Raw genomic sequence first — 20,873 nt, forward strand, 5'->3', positions numbered from 1 at the left:
CTCCCGCCCGCGGGGCTCCCATTGGTCGCCCAGGACGCGCGCGAAGGCAGAGTTTGATTCTTATTGGATGGAACTCTGAACTGCAGGACGCTGCATTGGGCCTCCCGACTGCCCTGTTGTGGGTGGGCCGGGATCGGAGCGGGGAGGGGAAGGTAAGAAGGCTTTGAAATGCGCGCATGCGCATTTTTAAGGCCGGCCCGGGAACAGTTCGGCGGCTGCAGTGGGGAAAAGCGATTCTTCTGCCCGATGCGGGAGTTGCGTTCGCACGAGTCGCAGAGCCGCGGGTGGGTGGTGCAAATTCAGTTCCGTTGGGAGTGCAACCCGCATGGCAGGTTGCAGACTCCGACTCTTCCCAGCGGGGAGGAAGACTTCTTGTCACGTTTGGAGCCGCTGTACCCCTTTTTGGAAACGGGTGGCGAAGTCGGGGGAGAGAGGCTAGAAAAAGGAAGGGGGCCTCCATCTTCCCCAGCAGCCTTCGACTAAGATTTGAAGGTCTCCAGGAAACTGAAACGGTTTTTGGCTCCCTTTTGACTCTGTTTTCTTGAACTCAACGTATAAAAAACCCGACTTCCTTGTGTCCGGTGTGCCTCTTTTGACAGAGGTAACCCCTTTGCTGCTGCGCAACAGTAAAGGGAACTTCTAAGAGTTTCTCGTGTCCGGCGAAGTTATTGGCAGTCGGCCTCGGGCAAGAACCCCGTTTTGGGTCCAGCAGACGTCTGTATTCCTTTCGCGTTTCAGGCTACGTGCACGAAGATTAGAATTGCTGAATCTAATACAGTACTTTGGGTGGAGGCCTCCCCTCCTTTTGCCTCATGCGGATGGAGAAACAGCGCACCCCTGGACTTAAAAAATCGGTGGAAAATACTGTACGGAATTCAGAGGAAGAAAACTATTAGGAAAAAAATTGCCAGTGTCAAACCAGCAACGTTGAATATTAGAGTATTATAAGGCAGAAGACAATAGAGTGCAGCAAGAAAGGAGTTGTTATTTTACAGCTGGTGGTTCTGCTTGCCTATATGTGGGTGAGTGCACGTACACACACACACGCTCACACTTCGATGTCCAACTTTGGACCTATAAATCGAACCTCGCGCAGATAGAGAGGGGGGCGTGGCCAGGAACACAAAGTGGGAGGGCACAGCAGCGGGGAATTATCCAATGGGAGGCCGAGGTAGCTGGCACGGTGTTGCCGGTTGTCTCGGCTCCGGCAGGGTTTTCTTACGCCCGCCTGGAGTCGAGCCAGCTGAGTCCAGAATGGGAGCAGCTAAAGCAGTGTTTCTCAACCTTGGCAACTTTCAGATGTGTGGACTTCAACTCCCAGAATTCCCCAGCCAGCCATGCTGGCTGGGGAATTCTGGGAGTTGAAGTCCACACATCTGAAAGTTGCCAAGGTTGAGAAACACTGAGCTAAAGGATGTCGTGCAGATGTGCCCCCAGTTAAATTGGGTGGTGATTTGGACTACTGAATGATTTCTATTGTAAACCACCTCCGGTCCTTTTCGAACGGTGTTCGTGATGTTTTGGGTTCGTTTTGCCATCTTGCAATTATTCCCCAGGTGCAGTCACTTTTGTACCTTTCTGGTTAATTGCTGGCCAAGCTGTGGATTGGCCCAGTCAGAGGCTGGGATCTTGCACCCGGCACAAAGAGCCAAAATCACACAAGGTGGGGAAATTGCAACCTGTTTATTCTGTACAGCGATAAAGAGGCACTCTCGGGACCCAAGTCACAAATCGGGAGTCCCAGTACATGAACTGGCATTGTTTTGATACACCAGGGAAAGCAAAAGCACATGATCGTTAGCAAGCAAATTATTCACACCCCTGGTTGGGCAGACCCTTGCCAGCGGTGGGCTTCTTGCTAAGGCCTTGCAGCCCCCTCTCCTCCTGTCCTTGCAGTTTAACTTGTCTAGTCAGAAGAGGGGGAGTTGGTCTCAGTCTAAGGCTGATTTGGGTCAGGATGATACAAGTTCCTTAATAACAGCAATCGCATGGTTATTCCAAGAACTTTGCAATGGGGCCTGAAGGGGAGCAATCAGGAGCCAAAGATGGGCAGAATGGGGTTTCTCTGGCTCGAGGTTCAAGCTCGCTGTACCAGCCCATTAGTGTGGTTGTTTTTCTGTTACTCTTATTGTTGTGAGCCATCCAGAGTCAGTTGGAGTCGGGCAGCATCCAAGTGGAATACATAAATAAACCAATAAAACTGGGCGGTCTACAAATGAGTGTATAAACAAATAAAGATTTGTCTGGGCTGACAAGATCAAGGGCAGGCTTTATCTTACATTCATTTGTTCTGGGGCAGTTTGATTTGGACCTCACAAAGGGCCACAGAAGGGTCAGCGGAGATGGGAGAAGGTAACAAGTTGCAGCTAGATTGAAAAGAAGTGTATGACCGATTTAAGAGTTGTAGAAGCATTCATGAAAATAAAAATACTTGAGGCTGCTCTCTGTTTTGCAGCAAGCTGGATGTCCATTTATTTTATTTAATTAAAAAAGTTTAAAATAAATACAGTCAGATGGGGCTGACTGTCACTGGCAAAAGAGTATTTGTGTTTTGTTTTTTTCAAGAAGGTGGGGAGTCCAACTATGCAGATGTGGCTGGACTAGGCAGTGACAAAGAATTACAGAAAATAGAAGTCAGTCAGTCATTTTCTTTCAGTCATCGACCAGCAGAACAAAACAAAAGAGTCACAGTTGATAAGCGTAAAACAAGCTATAAAATCATATAACAATATAACTAAAATTATAAGTTAAAGTCTTAAGAATTTGGGGCATATAAATTAATATACAGGTAGTCCCCAGGTTAAGAACGCCCAGGTTACAGGCCACCCATAGTTAAGAACGGAGCCTTTTGTAGCAAAATTCAAGCCAAATACACAATGATTTGAGTTAAATACACAATGGTTCGAGTTCATTACCCAATACTACTTATACAGTATTATACAATAATACTGTTCCGGCTTACATAAAAATTTGACTTAAGGACAAACCTTGGGAATGGAACTTGTTCCTAGACTGGGGACTACCTGTAGCAAGATATAATACAATTTATATAAGGCAGCTAAATGATTGTTTAGAATAACAGAATGGTAAAATTACCAGTCTAAAATACATAAAATCATTATTATACTGAAAGTCATGGAAAAATTGTAATTAATATTTTACATCTTAAAAAATGTAGTGATGTAATGTACAAGGAAGGACAATACATAAGGAATAATTATGGTTTCAAAACTAAAAGTTAGAATCCAGTTATAGCACCTATTTATCTACACTGTTAAAATAACTCTGGCAGCTAATGAAATTGAGGCAGAAATAAGATTCAACTGACAGTAAGGACAGAAAACAATGATATAAAGTAGAAACTAAATGGATAGCTGCATTTGAAAGGTTTCCAAACAAAATATCTAGGCGTCTGAAGAAAAATTACGGCATATTGTACAAACTATGGAACAGTATTTGGCTGTAATCACTGGAGTAGAATCAGATAGGTCTGAGTGTAGCAACTTGAGAGAAAGAATCAGAGCAACCAGAATGTGTGGTGATGAGTGGGAATCGTAAGTCCTGGCGAGTGCCAGCCTAGAGGGAGCAACACAGTCCATCACGTTCCGGCGTTTCAGTTGCTCCTTCACTGCATGGGCGCAGTCTCCACGCATAAGGGATGCTGCGGTATCTCCCTTCAATAACTGCTGCTGGGAGGGAGAAAATAGAACATACTAAGCTAGAAATAATGCAGCTGCTTGGTTTGATACCAGCAGATGTATACAAGGGTTCCACAACGGAAGGCAGTAATTTAGAATTAGAGAAACAGCATTGGGCTTCAAACTGAACAAAAGCTCTGTTCCTCTAAATGATTGAATTAGACCAAAATTCACCAGGTGCAATGTCCATCTTTGTTGTAATCCTTGAATTTCAGCATCTAATTTTCAGCGAAGGTGCAGGACCACTCTTCCTCCTCCAACCCATCTAAACTTGTTTTCCACTTCAGGCAACTGAGAATTTCATTGTTTTAAAACACTGTAATATGGAGAGCAGGTAAGCAGAGGAAGTGGCTTCATTTTAAAGGCTTTGGAAGAGCTAGAGGTCCTGCCTGCTTTTATATAGGAAACAAATGGTACACCATCTCCCTGCAATCCAGTTTGGTCCACTGCGTTATCCCTCTGCCAGTATTGATAGCTGGAGGAACTAAAGGAAAATACCTCCAGGCTTCTCCTTCTGCCCCACTCTGACTTGCATGGCCTTGAACATCTGGGGGTTCCTTATCTGCAACCCCAAATCCCCAAATTTTGCAGAGCCAATGGAAGGTTTGGGCAATTTGCCAAGCTGGCTAATGGTTCAAAAATTTGGCTGATCCAAAGAATATTGAAACTTAAAAAGGGGGGGATCAGGTGATGGAACATACTTTCCATGATGACATCACTGATTTCCACTCATGAAGTCAGGCTGCTACTCCTCAATGAGAAGCTGGTTCACAATGACTGCAAAAAAAATATGTCACTTTTCAGAAACATTTCTACCTCAGTTTTGTAGCTCAGCCTTCCAAGCACAGGGGCAATTAGTTTGACTAATGAATGATTATCAATTCCATCTTTGCTAGTGAGATAAGGAAGTGTGAGCATGGAGTAGATATGTCTAGATTCGTTGCTCCCCATAGGCCCCAAGGTTGGTGAGCTTTTTAGTGTTGTCTTATAGATAAATCTAGCTACAGCTAATGCATCAAGCCATAGCTAAAAGCAAATTATGGCTTAATGGAACTTGTGAACCCAACCATACATTCAAGTGCCTGCTACTTTCTCATACCTTCAGCAGTTGGACGCTTGGAAGGGTCATAGTTCCGACACTGGTTGATGATTTCCTGTAAATAGGGGGGACAATCTTCTCCTAAAGGCTCCTGAACCTTTTGCTTATAAACCTTCTTGTAGATTTCTTGAGAGTTGCAGCCTACAATCACAATCAGAGAGATGGCAAAATTTCACACATACAAAGTAGTGATTTGCAATGTATTTCATATCCAAAACATGAGCTTAAAGCAGCTGTTCCCGTCTTATCAGAAGTGCTCTGATGCTGTTTGAAGAGACCACACCAGCTGGCTGCCATACCAGCTTGAAATGGCCCCGTCCTGGTAAACTCAGAACAGTTGCTTCAAGCTTGAAATGTTTCAGATTCAACATTTTTCACACAATCTTAAGATAGATGATCACAAGATCAGTCTTTTCCCACCGTACTGCCCAATTAAAGCATTTTTTAATTCTGCTTTTCTACCAAATAGCTCATAGTTCAGTTAGAAAGCAAGACTGTCTCTGCTGTCTGTCATTTCATCTAAAAAAAATGACAAAAAAAGAAAAGATAAGGGGACGAGGGCTACAGGGAAACTCAGAGACCAGTTTTTAAATTGCCTAGAGGTTCCTGAAATGATCTGCTGTGACCTTCAGCTGATCATTTCAGCCGAAGAAGCTGAAGTTGACCAGTTCTGTGAAGACCTACAACACCTTCTAGAACTAGCACCAAAAAAAGATGTCCTAGAGGTTCCTGAAATGATCACCTGAAGGTCACAGAGGAGAATCATCTGCAGCTTTTATCTCATCAGCCCCAATGGGCTGGTCCAGTTTCCTTTCTCTGCATTCCTACATAACGTGCAGCAGGAGGGTCCATGGCAGACTGAGGCGTCTTTTGGCTACCCTGCCTACTTGTTGGCACTGTAGGGTGGGACTTGTATAGGTACATCACTGCACATGCTCAAATTCCACAAACGTTTGCTTGCTAACTAAAAACAGGCCAGCTTGTTTTCTGCCAGTAATTGCCAATTTCTGGCTCTACTGTTGCTCCTGGCCTTTTTGTTGTTGTTGTTAAGGAATAATTAAAGCACTGTTTTTATTTTATTTTTTATTGCCACCTTCTACACCTTCCACTTGAATTTTTCATCTAAATTTCTGGGAATCAAATTTTGTTGGCGATAGTGCAGAGATCCGTATTGGCCAAGGCAAAATAATAGGGGGAGTGCTTAAGCAGTGCCCTGCCAATCATTTTCTGCTATAATTCTCTCCACGGGAGTGTTGAAAGATGGGTCTTTCCTTACTGCTGCAAAAATGTGCCCGACCTGCACAAGCAGGAAGAGAGACAAGCAGGAAAGAAGTGAATCAGCCCAAATTTTGAGCAAGCTTGCCTTTTTCTCCTCAAATAAAAGGGAAGTTCTGAGAACCTCTGTGCAGATTCACAAAATCCAGCTTCCTCAAGCCAATACTCAGTTCCCACTTCCCACAGGCTCTTGACTCTGCCTTAGAAAACACCTCCATTTTTCAGCCCAGCTGAGGACCTTCCTACACAGCCATACTGAGCTGCTCTGGAATCAACGCTGCGCCCCTGGACCACTGCCTGTGCTCAGTCTCCAGCTGCTGAGCTGATCAAAGGCCAGCTATGGAAGACCATAGCTCAGCAGCATTGAGCAGAGCTGGGGGCAAGGGGAGCAGTTTCCCTTTAGCAAGACCCCCATCTCATCCTGCCTGCAAGTTGCTCCGCTTTCCTTCTTCCCTGCTGATGGGGAGGTAGGCACAGCATGGATGCTGATTTGAGCACCACCACCCCCCCATTGGTCAGCAGAAAGGCAAGTCCTGAGAACTGGTCAGTGGTAAGGCAGCTGGATGAGGCTCCAGAGGTTGCTTGGGACCGCCAGGAGAAACACCCTCGGCTTTACACAGAGGTTGTGCCCCAGGACCGGTAGGTACTAGACAGGAAGCCCTCTGTGCCCTTGGTTTTACCTACAGCAACTTCCCCCAGTGGAAGAGATGTTTAATCCAGAGCTTCCCCAGAAGTGAGCCCAGCCCTCACCTGCAAAGGGGACCTTCCCAGTTGCGATTTCCCACAGCACGATCCCAAAGCTGAAAGAAAGGAAAGTGAATGTGTAGTGTAGATGCAGCCACTGTGGGACTCAGGGGTTGGCCCATATCCCCTCCCACTGAATTTGAATTACACCAAGGGTGTATCATGGCATTTTGCCAGTTCTTACCCCTCTCCCTACAGAGGGCAACCTGTAGCCAGAGCAGGATCAGTGCCAACTAGGGGTTTGGAGGCCTTGAGCAGAATGCCTCTTGGGGTGCCCCACTCTCAAAGGAAGTCTGCCTCCTCTCCTCCCCACAGTGGACCACCAGCCATAGTACTGTCAATCCTGTAGATTCATTTCTCAGAGGAACGCTGAGTTCACACATCATGCTAAACCTCAAAGTGGCCTATTGGGTGAATCCAGCCTCTGTGGCCACCAATCCAGGGTTTAAAACTGTTGGGATTTGGTCAAGCCATGGCTAAAGAAACCATTATTTAGTATGACGTTTATTATGAAATCTGATCTCTGTCATTTCCTCCTATCATCACTGCCCATTTAATGAAATCTCCAAAAAGGAAATTGGGTGAAATGTAATACTACAGAAATTACAGACATTCAGCCTCTCTTCTCAAGGGGATCTGGAGAAGGAACAGGCTAAACCACACACACACACACACACACACACACACCCCTAACCAAATTTAAAACTAACCAAGCTTAACATGACATGCCAGTGCAGAATTAAGTCTAAAATTGACCCAGTTAAACCTAGCAATACTGAACTCAGGAAAACAATGCATAACTCTTCATAGCTGTGAAGAAGCAGAAATGTGAAGGGCCAGCAGGACACCTACCTGTATATTTCACTAGCCAAGTTGTACGGATGGTGTAGGGATGCCAGGCCCTCTGGGCAGATGTAGGCTAAAGAAGAGACCTCCCTGGGGACTTTATCCTTTTTTCGACTGATAGACGACTCTGTTTGGTCCAATTTAAATCCTGACAACTGAACGGAATGGAGAGAAAGTGACTCCTCTGAAGTATGTCTGGAGATGCATCTACAGTCAATGGACTTGGGTTAACAAGGGAGTCCCTGTAATTCTGTCATTTCCCCACTTAGAGCATCTTCCAGAGTCACACACACACCCCTTGTTATACCACCATAGCAGTAATGAGGGTTTCTATCACTCGAGCGATGGCTGGGTGGCACTATGAAGATGCTATAGGTCACTAGTGAGGAAAGGGTTTGGATAGCACGTGTTTCTAAGGAACGGACTCCCCCAAATGCAGCACAACAACCTAAGGGCAGGATTACATAGGTTTTACACCAGTTTTCTCCTAACGTAATCTTGTTGAAGAGAAATACAAGCACACTCTTATAGTTCCACAATGATCAGACTTTTCTGAGGAGAAGGAATTGCCTTTATGCCAAAGGGTACATGTATATGCTATGCACAGACCTCACCTTTACACAGTAGCCCTTGGCAACCAAGAATTTGGAACTGTTGATGCAACGATGTAGTTGGCACTTGTCTCCTGTCTGGTGCAACCTGCAGCCAACACAAAGGAAGAGCTTCACCCAGTTCCCATGTACAGTTTAGAGGCAAGACTCCCATCTCCTGCAGAAGCCCACTTGCTGCCATTTTCCAGATCTGGGACAGATCTGATCACTCAAGGCCGCACCACACAGCCTCCTTGTCCTGGGTCAAAGATGTTCCAGTTTCCCTTTGCTGAGGTCACATCCTCACTATGGAATCTCCATCTCATAACCAGCTTCCTGCTGAGGCAGGGAAAAGCCTTCAAAGGAGTATTTTCCTGGGAAAACCACGTGGGTATTCTAGGTGACATGGACAAAGAGTCTTTGGTGGTTGGTACTTTGCTGGGCTCCCATTGGCCCAGTGACAACCACTCCCTCCCATCTGGCTGCTGGGTTCTGCAACCACGGTCTTTTCTGATCTGGCTGCTGAAGAGAGCAAAACCTCAACCAGCAGCTCTTCTCTTTCTCTTCTTTTCCTTTCCTTCCTTCTATGGTATGGTTGGGGGACATTGACCATAGCTATGGAAGACCAATTGTCCATCTTTCACAATAACAATCTTCCCTCTGGTAAGTAGCCTGTGTTTGTGTTCTTCCATGTAATAGTGGAAAATGCTTCCAGTTGCTGGTCAGATGAACCCATGGGGGGAAAGGGTGAAGCTGACCAGGCTGGAATATGGCTGAAATGGCTATGAGTGGGCAGCTGCTCTGGCTGCCTCCTTGCTGAGGCATAGGAAAAATACCCCCCTGGTAGGGCAGGACCCATCAGAAAACATCTGCTTCCCAAAGGTTGAACTAGATTCCCAATGGAGCCCTTCTGGAGCTTGTTGGAATAAAGGTGAAGCTAAAAATTCAGAGCCATTGTTATAAATCAAAACACAAATCTGTGATGATCTAGAAGGATCCTTGATACATGCACCACCGTGTCTATGTGTGTGTATGTGTGTGTGTGTGTGTGTGTGTGTGTCTCACAATTCCCAAAATCTCAAGAGACTATCTTTCATAACATTGCAAGATTCAGATAGGAACATTAAAATATCATAAGATTTGACAAACCTGTGAGGTTTCAGTTATAATTAAAATTAAATTATATTTTAATTAAGAGATCCAGCATGTACCCTATGAAATGTACACATGTATGCCAGTGTGTTCACAGGAATGATGTTGCCTTGCCTTACATGGTGGTTCTTTGAAGATGATGTAGCAGTTCACATACAGGAAAAGGTTGGGAACCACTGATTTACATGGCATACCACTTTCCTGTTTATTTTTAATTAAAAGAATATATTGAAAAATATTAGGTGAGATGAAGATTTGGGGCGGCAGGCAGAAAGGGAGATGTCTGGGAGCACATAGGTGTCCATGGACACCAGCTTTCTTGCTCTTTCAATAAGCAAGAATCTGACTGATTCCAAACACTGGGCACTTAAAGAGGGGGGAATTTGAGCAACCACTTGAAGCATAGGAGAACCAGCAAAGAGGAAGATAAACAGCACCAGTTACAGTATAGAACAGAAGCAGGAAAACATGATGTGTTTTCAGACCAGTGAAAATATCTGTTTTGCTTCCATTATCCCAAAAACACGTTAGGTTTTCATCCCAGTGTAAATTCTAGTTAAATGAGGGCTGGGTGGCATGACAATGGCACAGATTCCTAACTGGCTCAAAAGCTGATACATTTTCATCAATAGTTCCTCATCAAATTGAAGGAAGGTACCAAGTGATACAAAATTCAGTTCTGGTTTTCAATATTGCTATTCAGGGTTGGGGGAGATGGTGACTATGTCTCAAAACTGCAGGTGATAAACTGGTTGAGATACTGCCTAAAAACTGAAATAAAATAACAAGTTATCTTGATTAGCTAGCTCAGCGTTTCTCAACCTTGGCAACTTGAAGATGTGTGGATTTCAACTCCCAGCATGCTGGCTGGGGAATTCTGGGAGTTCAAGTTCAGACATCTTCAAGTTGCCAAGGTTGAGCTAGAGAAATGAGCTTGAAAGTAACAGAATGAAATTCAGCATCAAGGAGGTTCTTTACCTAGAAAACAAAACTCAGATGCATATATATAGACTGGAGTTCCCTGGTAGTAATAGGTTTGAAAAAGATCTCAGAGTAATTGATTGTGAGTCAGAAGGGTGATGTGGTTGCCGATTTAGGTTGGATCACCAGAAGTCTGATTTCCAAATAATAGAAAGGAATTGTTCTACTTAATTTTACTTGAGTAGTTCTAGTTCTGGGCATGGTACTTGAAGAGAAACTTCAGAGATGATTAAGAGTCTAGAAAAAGAGCCCTACAAAGAAAGATGGAAGGAACTGGGTATATTTAGCCTTGAGAAACAATGTCTGAGTGCAGATATGGTGCCACTCTTCAAAACCAGAAGTAATGTCACATGAAAGACAGTTGTCCACTGCTCCAGAATGCATAACGCAGAATAATGAATGGAAGCTACAGGATGGTTGATTCCAACTGAATGTCTGAAAAATACTTCCTAACAGTAAGAGCAGTTCAACAGTGGAACCAATGACCCTGAGAAGTGGTGGCCTCCCCTTTGTTGCAAGTTCTTAATCAGGAGATAGATTAGCCATTTATCAGGGGTGCTTTAATTCTGGACATCTACACTGAGCAGAAGGTTGGACTGAATGGTCTAAATCAGTGCTTCTCAACCTCGGCAACTTTAAGATGTGTGGACTTCAACTCTCAGAATTCCCCAGCCAGCATTCTGGCTTATGTTTAGGGGTAGGGGTAGAGTTGGGAAAGGTTGGGAAACGCTGGTCAGAATGGTCCTTTCAATTCTGCGGTTCATAATTTGCCAAAATAAGTTTGACAAAAGTTTTGAACCATCCAAAGCAAACAGCTTCTGATCAACACCATTTCCAGAAAGACTAAATGAATGGGGATTGGTTTGCTCCCCTGGACTTCCAGCAATCTCCTGCTCTCCCCATCCCCTCCTCTCACCAATCCTCTGAGCTCTAGTAGCAAAAGGCCAAAGAAGCCCCCTTGCAGCCTGGCAGGAATGCCCTGGAAGGCCATGTGCATGCCACTGGCTTAAGCTCTGCTGCATGAGCTCTTTTATGCATATCTAATGGTTCTACGTGAGACCACTAGGCCTCTCTAGGTCAATGTTTCTCAACCTTGGCAGCTTGAAGACATGTGGACCAACTCCCAGAATTCCCCAGCCAGCATGGCTGTCTGGGGAAATCTGGAAGTTGAAGTCCACATGTCTTCAAATTGCCAAGGTTGAGAAAGACTGCTGTAGATGAAGAGCCCATGAAGCACCAGCCAGGAGTTATGCAGGCAGATGGCTGCTGCCTGGTCCCTGCTGCTTCCCAGCAAAGGAGCCATGCTGGGAAGCTGCCTGCAACCGGAGGGAGGACCAGGCCCAAAGTAGCCCACAGGTGCTGGGCAGGTCCTAGGTCCTGCCATGTCATCACCCCCTCACCATTGATGCACCAGAAATCCTGCCCACAGCCAGGCTTGTCTTGGGAGGAAAAGGAAAATACCACTTCAGAATCAGCCGAATAAAGTCAGGCTGTTAGGATGAAGGAGCATCACGAGGGGTGTTCTGTAGAGGAGCATCTTTAAGCTGGGGTCAGGGCTCTGTTGATGAGTCCTTTGCTATGACTTAAAGCTTTTCACTCATGAAAAGCCGGGGACATGTTGAAGACCACATTGGGAGGGTTGGGACTGAGAATGCTGGAAAGGTTGGGCTTGTCAGGACGGGATGGGGCCGAGAACTATACATGAGGACACACCCCTAGGAGCCTCGTGCCCCCTTCTCCCCTCCAGCTACACGTACCTGTACAGCCCAGCGGCAGCATCTGAAGCCATCTCTGTGCGAATCTTCCAAGGCATGTCAGGTTCTTTCTTCAACACATCCCTCAGGGTGCCTTTTTCGCAATACTCGGTGATGATGGAGAACTGGGGGACTGGCCCTAAAGGAGCAAAGATACTCAATGAGTGGATACTACTCCTGGGATTCTGCCTCAATTAGCTCTCCTTGCCTGGATGATCCATTCATCCATCTCAAGCCAGAACAGCAAAGGGAACCCAGAGAGGTCCACCGACCATGCTCCCTGCTCTGTTTAGCTCCTGTTCATTAAACTAAAGACATAAAGAAGAAGCTGCAAAGAAAACACCACCTTCTTTCTTTCCAAGCCACACCCCCACCCCCAGCTCCTCATCTGCAGTTTTAGAGAAATAAGATAAATAAATAAATAAATAAATAAATAAATAAATAAATAAAATTTTAAAAAGTGGTTTCCACCCAGTGCCATGTTTCAAGTGTGGCTAAGGAAAAAGAAAAAAACAGGATGGAAGGGAACAACTTGAGGAATCTCTCCCATTTGCCTTCTAAGAACAGAGAGTTGCTTGTGATTGGCTCCATCCACCATGGCAGCCATTTTGTGATAGCGCCTACCAGCCTAAACCAGTTGCCTACTCCCATCCAGATTTTGTTTGACCTCTATTTCATAGAGGTACATTTTGCTTTTCCTCCAGGATCTTGAGGCCTTATGCAAAGCCCTTTCCTCTCCCATTTTCCCCTACAGAAAGGCAGGTTGTATTGGAAGCCACAGCCTGGCCCAAACTAACTGGGGTCTCCTTAACCACTTGGCCATACTTGGTTGCAGCTGGCAGTTTTCCACTTTCCTGAAATTGATCAAAGAAGCTTTCTTCCTATCCAGGGCCCCCAAGGCTGTTTGGAGACCAGCTTCAGCTTTAACCAAGTGGGGAGAGAGGGGCCCATGGGACACAGCCAAAGAGCCCCATGGCCTCTGTGCTCTGCTGCTTAATTCTCAGCCCCCCGGATGTACTTATGAGTTAGAACAGTGTTTTTCAAACCTGGCAACTTGAAGATGCGTGGACTTCAACTGCTGGAATTCCCCAGCCAGCTAACTGAGTCAACTAAAAACACTGAGTTAGAACAAAATGTCCTCCTGATATCCAACAGGATATTCACACAAAAAGGATCTGTGGCTCTGTTAATCATATTACTGGAAACGCTGAGGCTAAATGGCGGCTGTCTGCAAGGGCTTCTGGAAGACTGCTCTTGAGTTTGGATCCCTGCCCAGAGCTGTCCACAATCTGTTGAGCATCTGGGCCTGAAAAGCCAGCAATAACCCTTGCAACGCTGCCAATGTGGGGCAATGGGACCTTTCTTGCAGCCTCTCCCCACTTCCGGTGGTGGCTTCTTGCAGACAGACTCCCTTTTGATCGCCATACATGGCCAGCTCTGATTTCTGAGCGACAGACTGATAGCGGACCCCACAACTTCCCTTTTTCTTTTTTAATAATTTTATTGGAATTTTAAAAAAGAAAGATCAGAACTAACAAAAACTAATAAAGAATAAAGAGAAGAGAGAAGAAAAGAGAAAGCCAAAAGTGCAGAAAAAAGAAAAGAAAGGAAAATATTAAAAAGTAGCTTCCAATTTTCTTTACAGCAGTTCTAACTATAAATTTACCTCTTACTCTAAGGTTACGACATGTCTCTCAATATTTCTATAATCTATTTTTTTTCTAATCATAAACACCATAAGTCACAAATGCGTTTTCTTTCAGTAGAAAAGGCCCCCCTCGCTCTGCACAAAGAGAGTTTGGGGAAGTTAGAGGAAAAACCACGTAGGATTGCATCAGAGTTGCATTCCTCAAATTTAGCCTCTTCTCAGAATCAAAACTCAGCACAAAGATTTTACCACTTTCATCAATGCAGATCCCATACAGGCGCACAATGTAGGAGGACTCCAGACTCTTCAGCGTCCTGATCTCCTCCTCAAAGATCTGCCTCACCTTCCTGTGAGAAACAGCAAATGGTCAGTCCTTGGCAGGAGATGGTGGTCTTGCCCTCAAACTCCGCCAAAGGAGAGAGAAGGCTGGCTCTTGTCTTTGCAATGATCAGATAGACACATACGTCTAATTCAGAGCTGTAATACAATCCTGAGAAGGCTCCCCCCTCCCCATATTTTGGATATCCCAAACCCTCCCCTTTATTGGGCATTGACTTCAGTGAGTGTAATGGATGGGATGAGCGGGGGGGATTCTGGAATGGAAGTTCGAGGTTGTCAGGAGGGGGGAGAGGCATTCCAGGGCAAGTGCTTCCTCAGCTCGCAGCAACAAGAGTGTGGGAAGACGAAGAGGATGAGGCTGGCCTCTCCCTAGAGTCCCACAGGGTATATCCACTTGTTGCTTTAGCATAGGTTGAGTCTGGCGAGATTCTGCCTATTAGGTGCGAGCTAATAAAGGAACTGAACTGTACTGAACTGATTGCCTCGTTGCTGTTCTTGGGCTGAACCTGACAGTGAGCCCAGCTTGGTGGTAGCTCCAAGCTGACCTTGGCTGACCTCAGAAGCCCAAGCAGGGTCAGTCTTTGGATGGCAGACCACTCAGAAATCAGGGGATTTTAAGCTAGCCTAGAAGGGCAGGGACAGGCAAAGGCAACACCAAGCCACTTGCTGCCAAGAAAATGTCCATATTGATGCATCACATACATGACATGAGAAGGAGAGGTAAACCACAGGAGGTGGTATTTATCTGTGGTGTTCTCCACCTCATGGAACAGCCTCCTCCCAGAATTCATCTGGCATCTATGCTGACATCATCCTGGAGGGCCATGAAAACAGAACTTCTCAGAGGACTTCTGGGTCAGCCCTGCAAAGTAGGCCACACCAGGAAACCAACTCCACAGGAGACTAGAACTAAGCTTTATTGAGATTGGCCATAATGACAGAATCCTGCAACTCTGCTTGTGCTTTCCTCCCCTCCCTCTTATACCCCAGGGCAGGACTGCTACTGACCCATAAGGCGCCTTTCTGCAATACGTTTTCTGCAACAAGAGTGTCATGTCACATCCTGTGACAGCTGAGGCTTCCCAGTCCTTCGTTCTCCCTTTTCTGTACAACACATATGCAGATGTGTGGAGTAGTAGCTGGACAGGCTTCTTCCCCGAACCTGGCACCCTGCAATGCAGCACTGGGCTACTACCATTCCCATCATTTGGCGCCCCCATGCAATGGTGCATAACTTGCCCTGCCCCAGGGAGTTGGGGGGAGCCAACCTGAACCTCTTCCTAATACTATCTCCATACCCCGGATTTTATGAATGCTTCTGCCCTTCTTGTTTACGTAAGGTTTCAAATTCTTGCTTCAAGACCATTGCATTGTTACTGCAGACTTGGTACCTGCGTTTGATATTTTCATTTTATTATTGCTGGGCTTCTGTTCTTGCATTCGGCTATTTTCTACTTTGTGGTTTTAGCTGAGGGCAAACCACCAGGAGCTGTTTTTTACATTACACCAGTATACTAGTGCAATACTGTAAATTAATCAGTGTACGTGGACCTATTCCTCAGGTAGTCACCAGAGACATTAGGAGCCAGGTGTTTTCAAAACTGTGCAAATAAATGAACAAAGTATCACTAGAAGACAGCTTTACCCAACTTCAATGAACAAAGGCCGAAAAGTGGGGGGGACAAATGATGCGAAAAGAAAAAGATGGATGTGTTAGCTGGAGGAAGAAGGTGGCTTAAGTTAACTTTTTGACCTGAATGGCAGATTCTCCTGACCACCCTCCCCCAACACCACTTTTCACTCACTTTGTGTTGATGGTCAAAGGGTTTTTGAAGACTTTGATGGCCACGGGACTTTTGTAATATTCGCCTTTGTACAGAATGTGGTCTTTCATCTCCATCAGAAAGGTCATCTTCGTTAAAAAGTGCTTGTTTATCTCTGTGATTTCTGTATGAGTATCGTCCTGCTGCCCTGGAGGAAAGGGAGAAAGTTAGAAACAGGGTCAAACAGAACAAAAGTGAGGCCAACATTTTGCACTTCTCAATCGCAGAAATAAAACATGCCAAGGGATAAAGAGTCTTTCCAGTAATGTCTGAAGCAGTGTTTCTCAACCTTGACAATTTTAAGACATGTGGACTTCCAGAATTCCCGAGCCTGGCGGTGGAATTCTGGGAGTTGAAGTTCACACATCTTAAAGTTGCCGAGGTTGAGAAACAAGGTTGAGAAACACTGAAATCCACACATCTTAAAGTTGCTAAGTTTGAGAAAGAAGGTTGAGAAATACTGATCTCTCCAAAAGTGTTAAGTGTGGTCCCCAGTAGTAAAAAAGTTTCATTCATCCAAAAAAGTCAAGACAATGGCTGTGATGGTGTGATTGAAGCTGCATTGCATTATGTGCATCACATTATATGCATTGCACATTAAAAAATGGATGGAGCTTTGATCACACTGTCCTGGCCACCATCTTGACTTTCTTTACCACACCCTGCAGAGACTCCTGGGCCTCTCAAAGCCCTCCATCTAATTTGTGGGCTGAGAAATGAAATAGTTTCCCAACCTTCTTCGGGGAAGGAAGATCTCTCACAATTTCTTGAGGGCAATTGAATGGAGTTGGGTGAAGCTAGGGAGGTTGCAGGAGAAGGCCCATGCAGTGAAGGCCAAGATATTCACATGCCCCCTTGCAGCATCTTGTCAATATACCAGCACAAATCAACCCACTAGAATTTCACTCGCATTCTCCTCCCCATATTTTTATTTACACATTCTATTTCATCCAATTGAATGAGAACACAGTGGCATCTTCAGGGGCAGAGGGGCTTCCATTGCAACATTACTACCACCATTTGTCTGTTTTCAAGCACACAGACACATGCATAGATAACTGCTATGAAAACTGGAAGGAAAAAGGCAAGGCAGATTTTTTTCTATTTGGCACTCATTTAAAGATGCTTGGGAAATTATGCAAAATATCTTCCACCTATGATTCTGGGGTGTTCTTTTAAATTCCTCTTGTAGGATTTGGCATGCTAGGTTCTATCCATGGATAGTTTGCATCCATCATGTGTTTCCCACCTCAAAATATCAGGAAATTACACTGCTGCCTTTGGTTGTCATGATGCTACAATCTGATGGCAATGGTTAGAAGATCACAAAAAAGGGGCCTTCTCCAACTTAAATTCTTGGCCCAAAGAGCATACTTAAACAGATATGTGAGACACTTCCAGAAGAAGGCAGAGCATAGGGCAGCTTCCCCTGATGAGGATCCTCCAGAGGACCCAAACACTGGAATTCCCACCCAGCATGAGTTGGCTTCTTATCTCCCATTGAAGATACCTCCCCAAACCCATTCCTATAGCTAGGCTGGCTTTACCTGCCTCTTCCCTACTCCATTTTTCAAAGGCCAACAAAATATAGCCCTACCTTTGAGCATCTCCTTCCAGCAAACTTTGTCTTCCGCTAGATCTTGGCAGCGTTCCTTGCTCACTACACACTTCTCAAAGCTAACGAGCACCTTCTGCTCCACCTGGAGCTGTAGCAAAAGCCCTTGACCCATATCTCCAAAGCGCTCGTTCAGATCTGCAAACTCTTCCAGCATGTCGCTAGCCTTCACAAATCTCTCCAGCAGGTTCTGGCTTTTGTACTTGTCAAAGAGTTCCTGGGCTTCAAGCAAAAGGTTCAACATGTCCTGCAGCATCCATTTCAGACTGGGGGACAGGTTTCTGATGGACTGAGCCCGAAGGAGCTCAATAGGTCTCAGGAGGATCTCCATGCGCTTTATAAGGCGCTCTTTCTGCTTCTTACAGTACTTCATGTTCTGGTATTTGCCATAGATGATTTTCGCAACTTCCAGAATACGCTCCACAATGTCCATGGCTGCAAGGAGGGAACAATCCCATGAACAAAGCATGACTCAGCTGGAATGGGTCCTTCATCTTACCCAGAAGATTTCAGTTACAATAGAGAACTTGTGATAGCCCACAAGTTGTCTCTTGAAACCTGTCCTGTTTTGTTATTGGGAGTCCTAATCAACAAACCCTGGGAACTGTACTTCTACAGATTCAGGTAGGAGGCTCTCAGGCCCTCCATGAAATTACAGTTAGCAAGTTTCTTTGGCAAGGGTGAAACATCATCAACATCATCATCATCATCATCATCATCATCATCTTGTGAAGCCAACCTGCATTCGCAGTATTTCAGACTGGCTGCATGGCAGGCTAACTGCAGACATTATGAATGCAGTCATGGATTGCAGACATGGGTTACCCTCTTTGCTTGATAGGGAATTTGGGTTCCTTTTGAAACCAGGGAGAAGCTGCTGGATCAAAGTGGGAAATGAGGGGGATTCCACATCTCCCACAGCCTCAGAAATAACAGATTGGAATTTCCAGGAAAAAGGGAAATCCAAGTAAAAGGGAAGCAGGGTGAACACCTTCTTCAAGAATCTTGCTTATTTCTGTCAAAATAGGGGAACAACCCCCAGGAATCTGCAATTAAATCTTGAATTGATTTTGATGTGTGTGTACTGTTTAAAGCAGTGCTTTTCAAACCTGTCAACTTTAAGATGTGTGGACTTCTTAAAGATGCTGGCTGGGGAATTCTGGGAGTTGAAGTCCACACATCTTAAAGTTGCCAAGGTTGAAAAACACTGGTTTAAATCTTTACTGTCTCTTCTGTTTATGTCTCTGTATAAATGGGCAAATAGTATATAATTCCCATATCATATATTTTGGGTTCTGTTCATAAATCTAACTGTAAAATCCAGAGTTGAACAGTATTCAATAAATAAATAGTCATACCTCATGCTACAGAATTTATTTCATTTGTATCAGCTTTTTCTTTTACTTGCTGATAAAGTACATGGGCTATGGGATCCCTATCCCTTTCACATGCTCGGATTAACAGAGAAGATGCCAAGTAGAGCCATCCTTCTGGAAGATACATGGTGGCAGGGGCAACTACCACACAGTTATTCCAGCATGGGAGGCAAGGCTAGAGAGTGCGCACTCAAAAGGGTTCTGAATCTTCTTGACCCACCTTTCATCATGTGGGCTCATCCTGCTCTTCATTTGAAATCATGGAGGAGAATTATATATTATTCTAACTATCTTAAAAACCCAACAGCAAAACCAATAAGACATTGATGATAATATACAAAGCCCTGAAAAATACAAAACCAGGCTGAATAATATCCTCAAGTACATCACCTCCTAGGCACCTATGATCTTCAAGGGATGACCCACTCTCCATTCCAGTATGTGTGGAGATTGCTAGATGATTGGTGCTTTCAAGTCGGTGTTGACTCCTGGCAACTGCCTGGACAAATCCCTGCAGTTGTCTTGGCAAGATTTCAGAAGTGGTTTGCCATTGCCTCCTTTCTAGGGCTGAGAGAGAGTGACTGGCCCAAGGTCACTCAGCTGGCTTTGTGCCTAAGGCAGGACTAGAACTCAGTCTGCCGGTTTCTAGCCTGATGCCTTAACCTGGTTCTCCCCAGCAAATGCAGATCCCCAAACTGCCCTGGAGTGGCAGCCATGCAGTCTGGAAAAGAGACAGCTCCTTCAGGAGTTGGAAGACTGGTGCTACTCGAGTGTCTCTACCCACCCCAAAGCACCATTTTGCCTACCAATGCAAAATACTGCACAGACCTATATAGAGAGATCTATAATTGTATTATGGGACCTTTAGTCTGGTCATATCTCAGGTGATAGCACGTAGGGCAGACCAGTTAATCCTTAGATGGTAAACCATCAGGAGATCCCAGGACTGAAAGCTAGACCTGAAGGTCAAGGAAACATCCTGAAAGAAGGCAGGGCCAAACCTCTTCCATATTAATGCCAAGAAAACTTCACAGACATGACCAAGAAGACACCAAGAACTGAAGTCAACTTCAAGGAAAGCTTACTTTGACAAAGCATAGAATGCAAGTATAGCATTATAACTCTATTTTGGGGAAAGTGCCCTGCATTAAAACTTTAATACAGGATGTGAGCAGTTACTCTTCAGCTTTTCTCTGCCTTCATCCTTCTCACACTCAATTGCTCCCCACCTAACATTTTCTTTAAGTTCAACATGGCCTCAACAATTTAAGAGTATGAGCTGCCACCCTTGCATGTCACCTCAGCCTGAGAGCAGCAGCAACTTTCCTTTTCCCCCAACCCTCCTCCAGCTTACCTGGGCTCTCTGAGATGGCCTCTCCCTGTTTCTCTGTGTGATCAAAAGTTGGCTTCAAATGTTCAGCAAAACTCCCGCAGTTCCTCTTTCCCAGATGCTGGCCCCTACTTCCTGCCAAAATTGACGAAAGGAGTTATGCAAGTTGGGAAATCCTGCCTGCCTGTCAAGTTGTAAAAAGAGTTTCAGTTTCTGAAAACATTTCTAGCTCAGCAGTTGAACACTTGCAAAAGATCTGGAATGAATTCTTCCTTAAACTGCTGATGAAATGCCTGATACTGCTGGTTAGTAGTATGAGGCTATAGACAGACTTTTAAAGTTTTCTATGGAGCATTACAGAATGTGCAAGCATTGGAGCAGCCACATCTGTTTCCAGGACTGCACAGCTGCTCAGTGGAGACTTGGCTGTTTTAATGAGTCACAGCCAATTGCACTCCCACATAACAGCTCTATTGAAGCATTTGATATAGCCCTACAGACTATACCAGATCAATAGCATTTAGCTAAATGTAAAGTCTTGGGGAAAACATGGTGTTCTTCTGAAGCAGCCTATTCACAAGGTAGACCTGTAAGTGAAAGTAC

At 45.0% G+C, this 20,873-nt stretch overlaps 1 protein-coding gene across 3 annotated transcripts; it reads right to left on the reverse strand.

Annotated features, from left to right (window-relative positions):
- Positions 1-2,165: 2,165 nt before the first annotated feature.
- Positions 2,166-20,398, reverse strand: MLKL (mixed lineage kinase domain like pseudokinase). Of its 3 annotated transcripts, XM_088135858.1 has the most exons (11): positions 20,295-20,398; positions 17,547-17,999; positions 15,932-16,097; positions 14,037-14,134; positions 12,143-12,278; positions 8,277-8,361; positions 7,669-7,817; positions 6,823-6,872; positions 4,798-4,938; positions 4,400-4,475; positions 2,166-3,689 (listed from the first exon to the last, which is right to left on the reverse strand). In XM_088135858.1, exons 2-10 carry the CDS (start codon positions 17,995-17,997, stop codon positions 4,444-4,446), a joined length of 1,308 nt encoding a protein of 435 aa, XP_087991984.1. In that variant the 5' UTR covers positions 17,998-17,999; positions 20,295-20,398; the 3' UTR covers positions 2,166-3,689; positions 4,400-4,443. The 3 variants fall into 3 exon arrangements, with proteins under 3 accessions (XP_087991984.1, XP_087991983.1, XP_087991982.1); XM_088135857.1 differs by lacking the exon at positions 20,295-20,398 and having other exon boundaries at positions 2,166-3,686; positions 17,547-18,033; XM_088135856.1 differs by lacking the exon at positions 20,295-20,398 and having other exon boundaries at positions 17,547-18,033.
- Between the last annotated feature and the right edge of the window lie 475 nt (positions 20,399-20,873).

Source organism: Python bivittatus, unplaced genomic scaffold, assembly GCF_059951505.1.
Source record: "Python bivittatus isolate LINGU-HERP-01145 unplaced genomic scaffold, Pbiv_v1 ctg000190_np1212, whole genome shotgun sequence".
NCBI lineage: Eukaryota > Metazoa > Chordata > Lepidosauria > Squamata > Pythonidae > Python > Python bivittatus.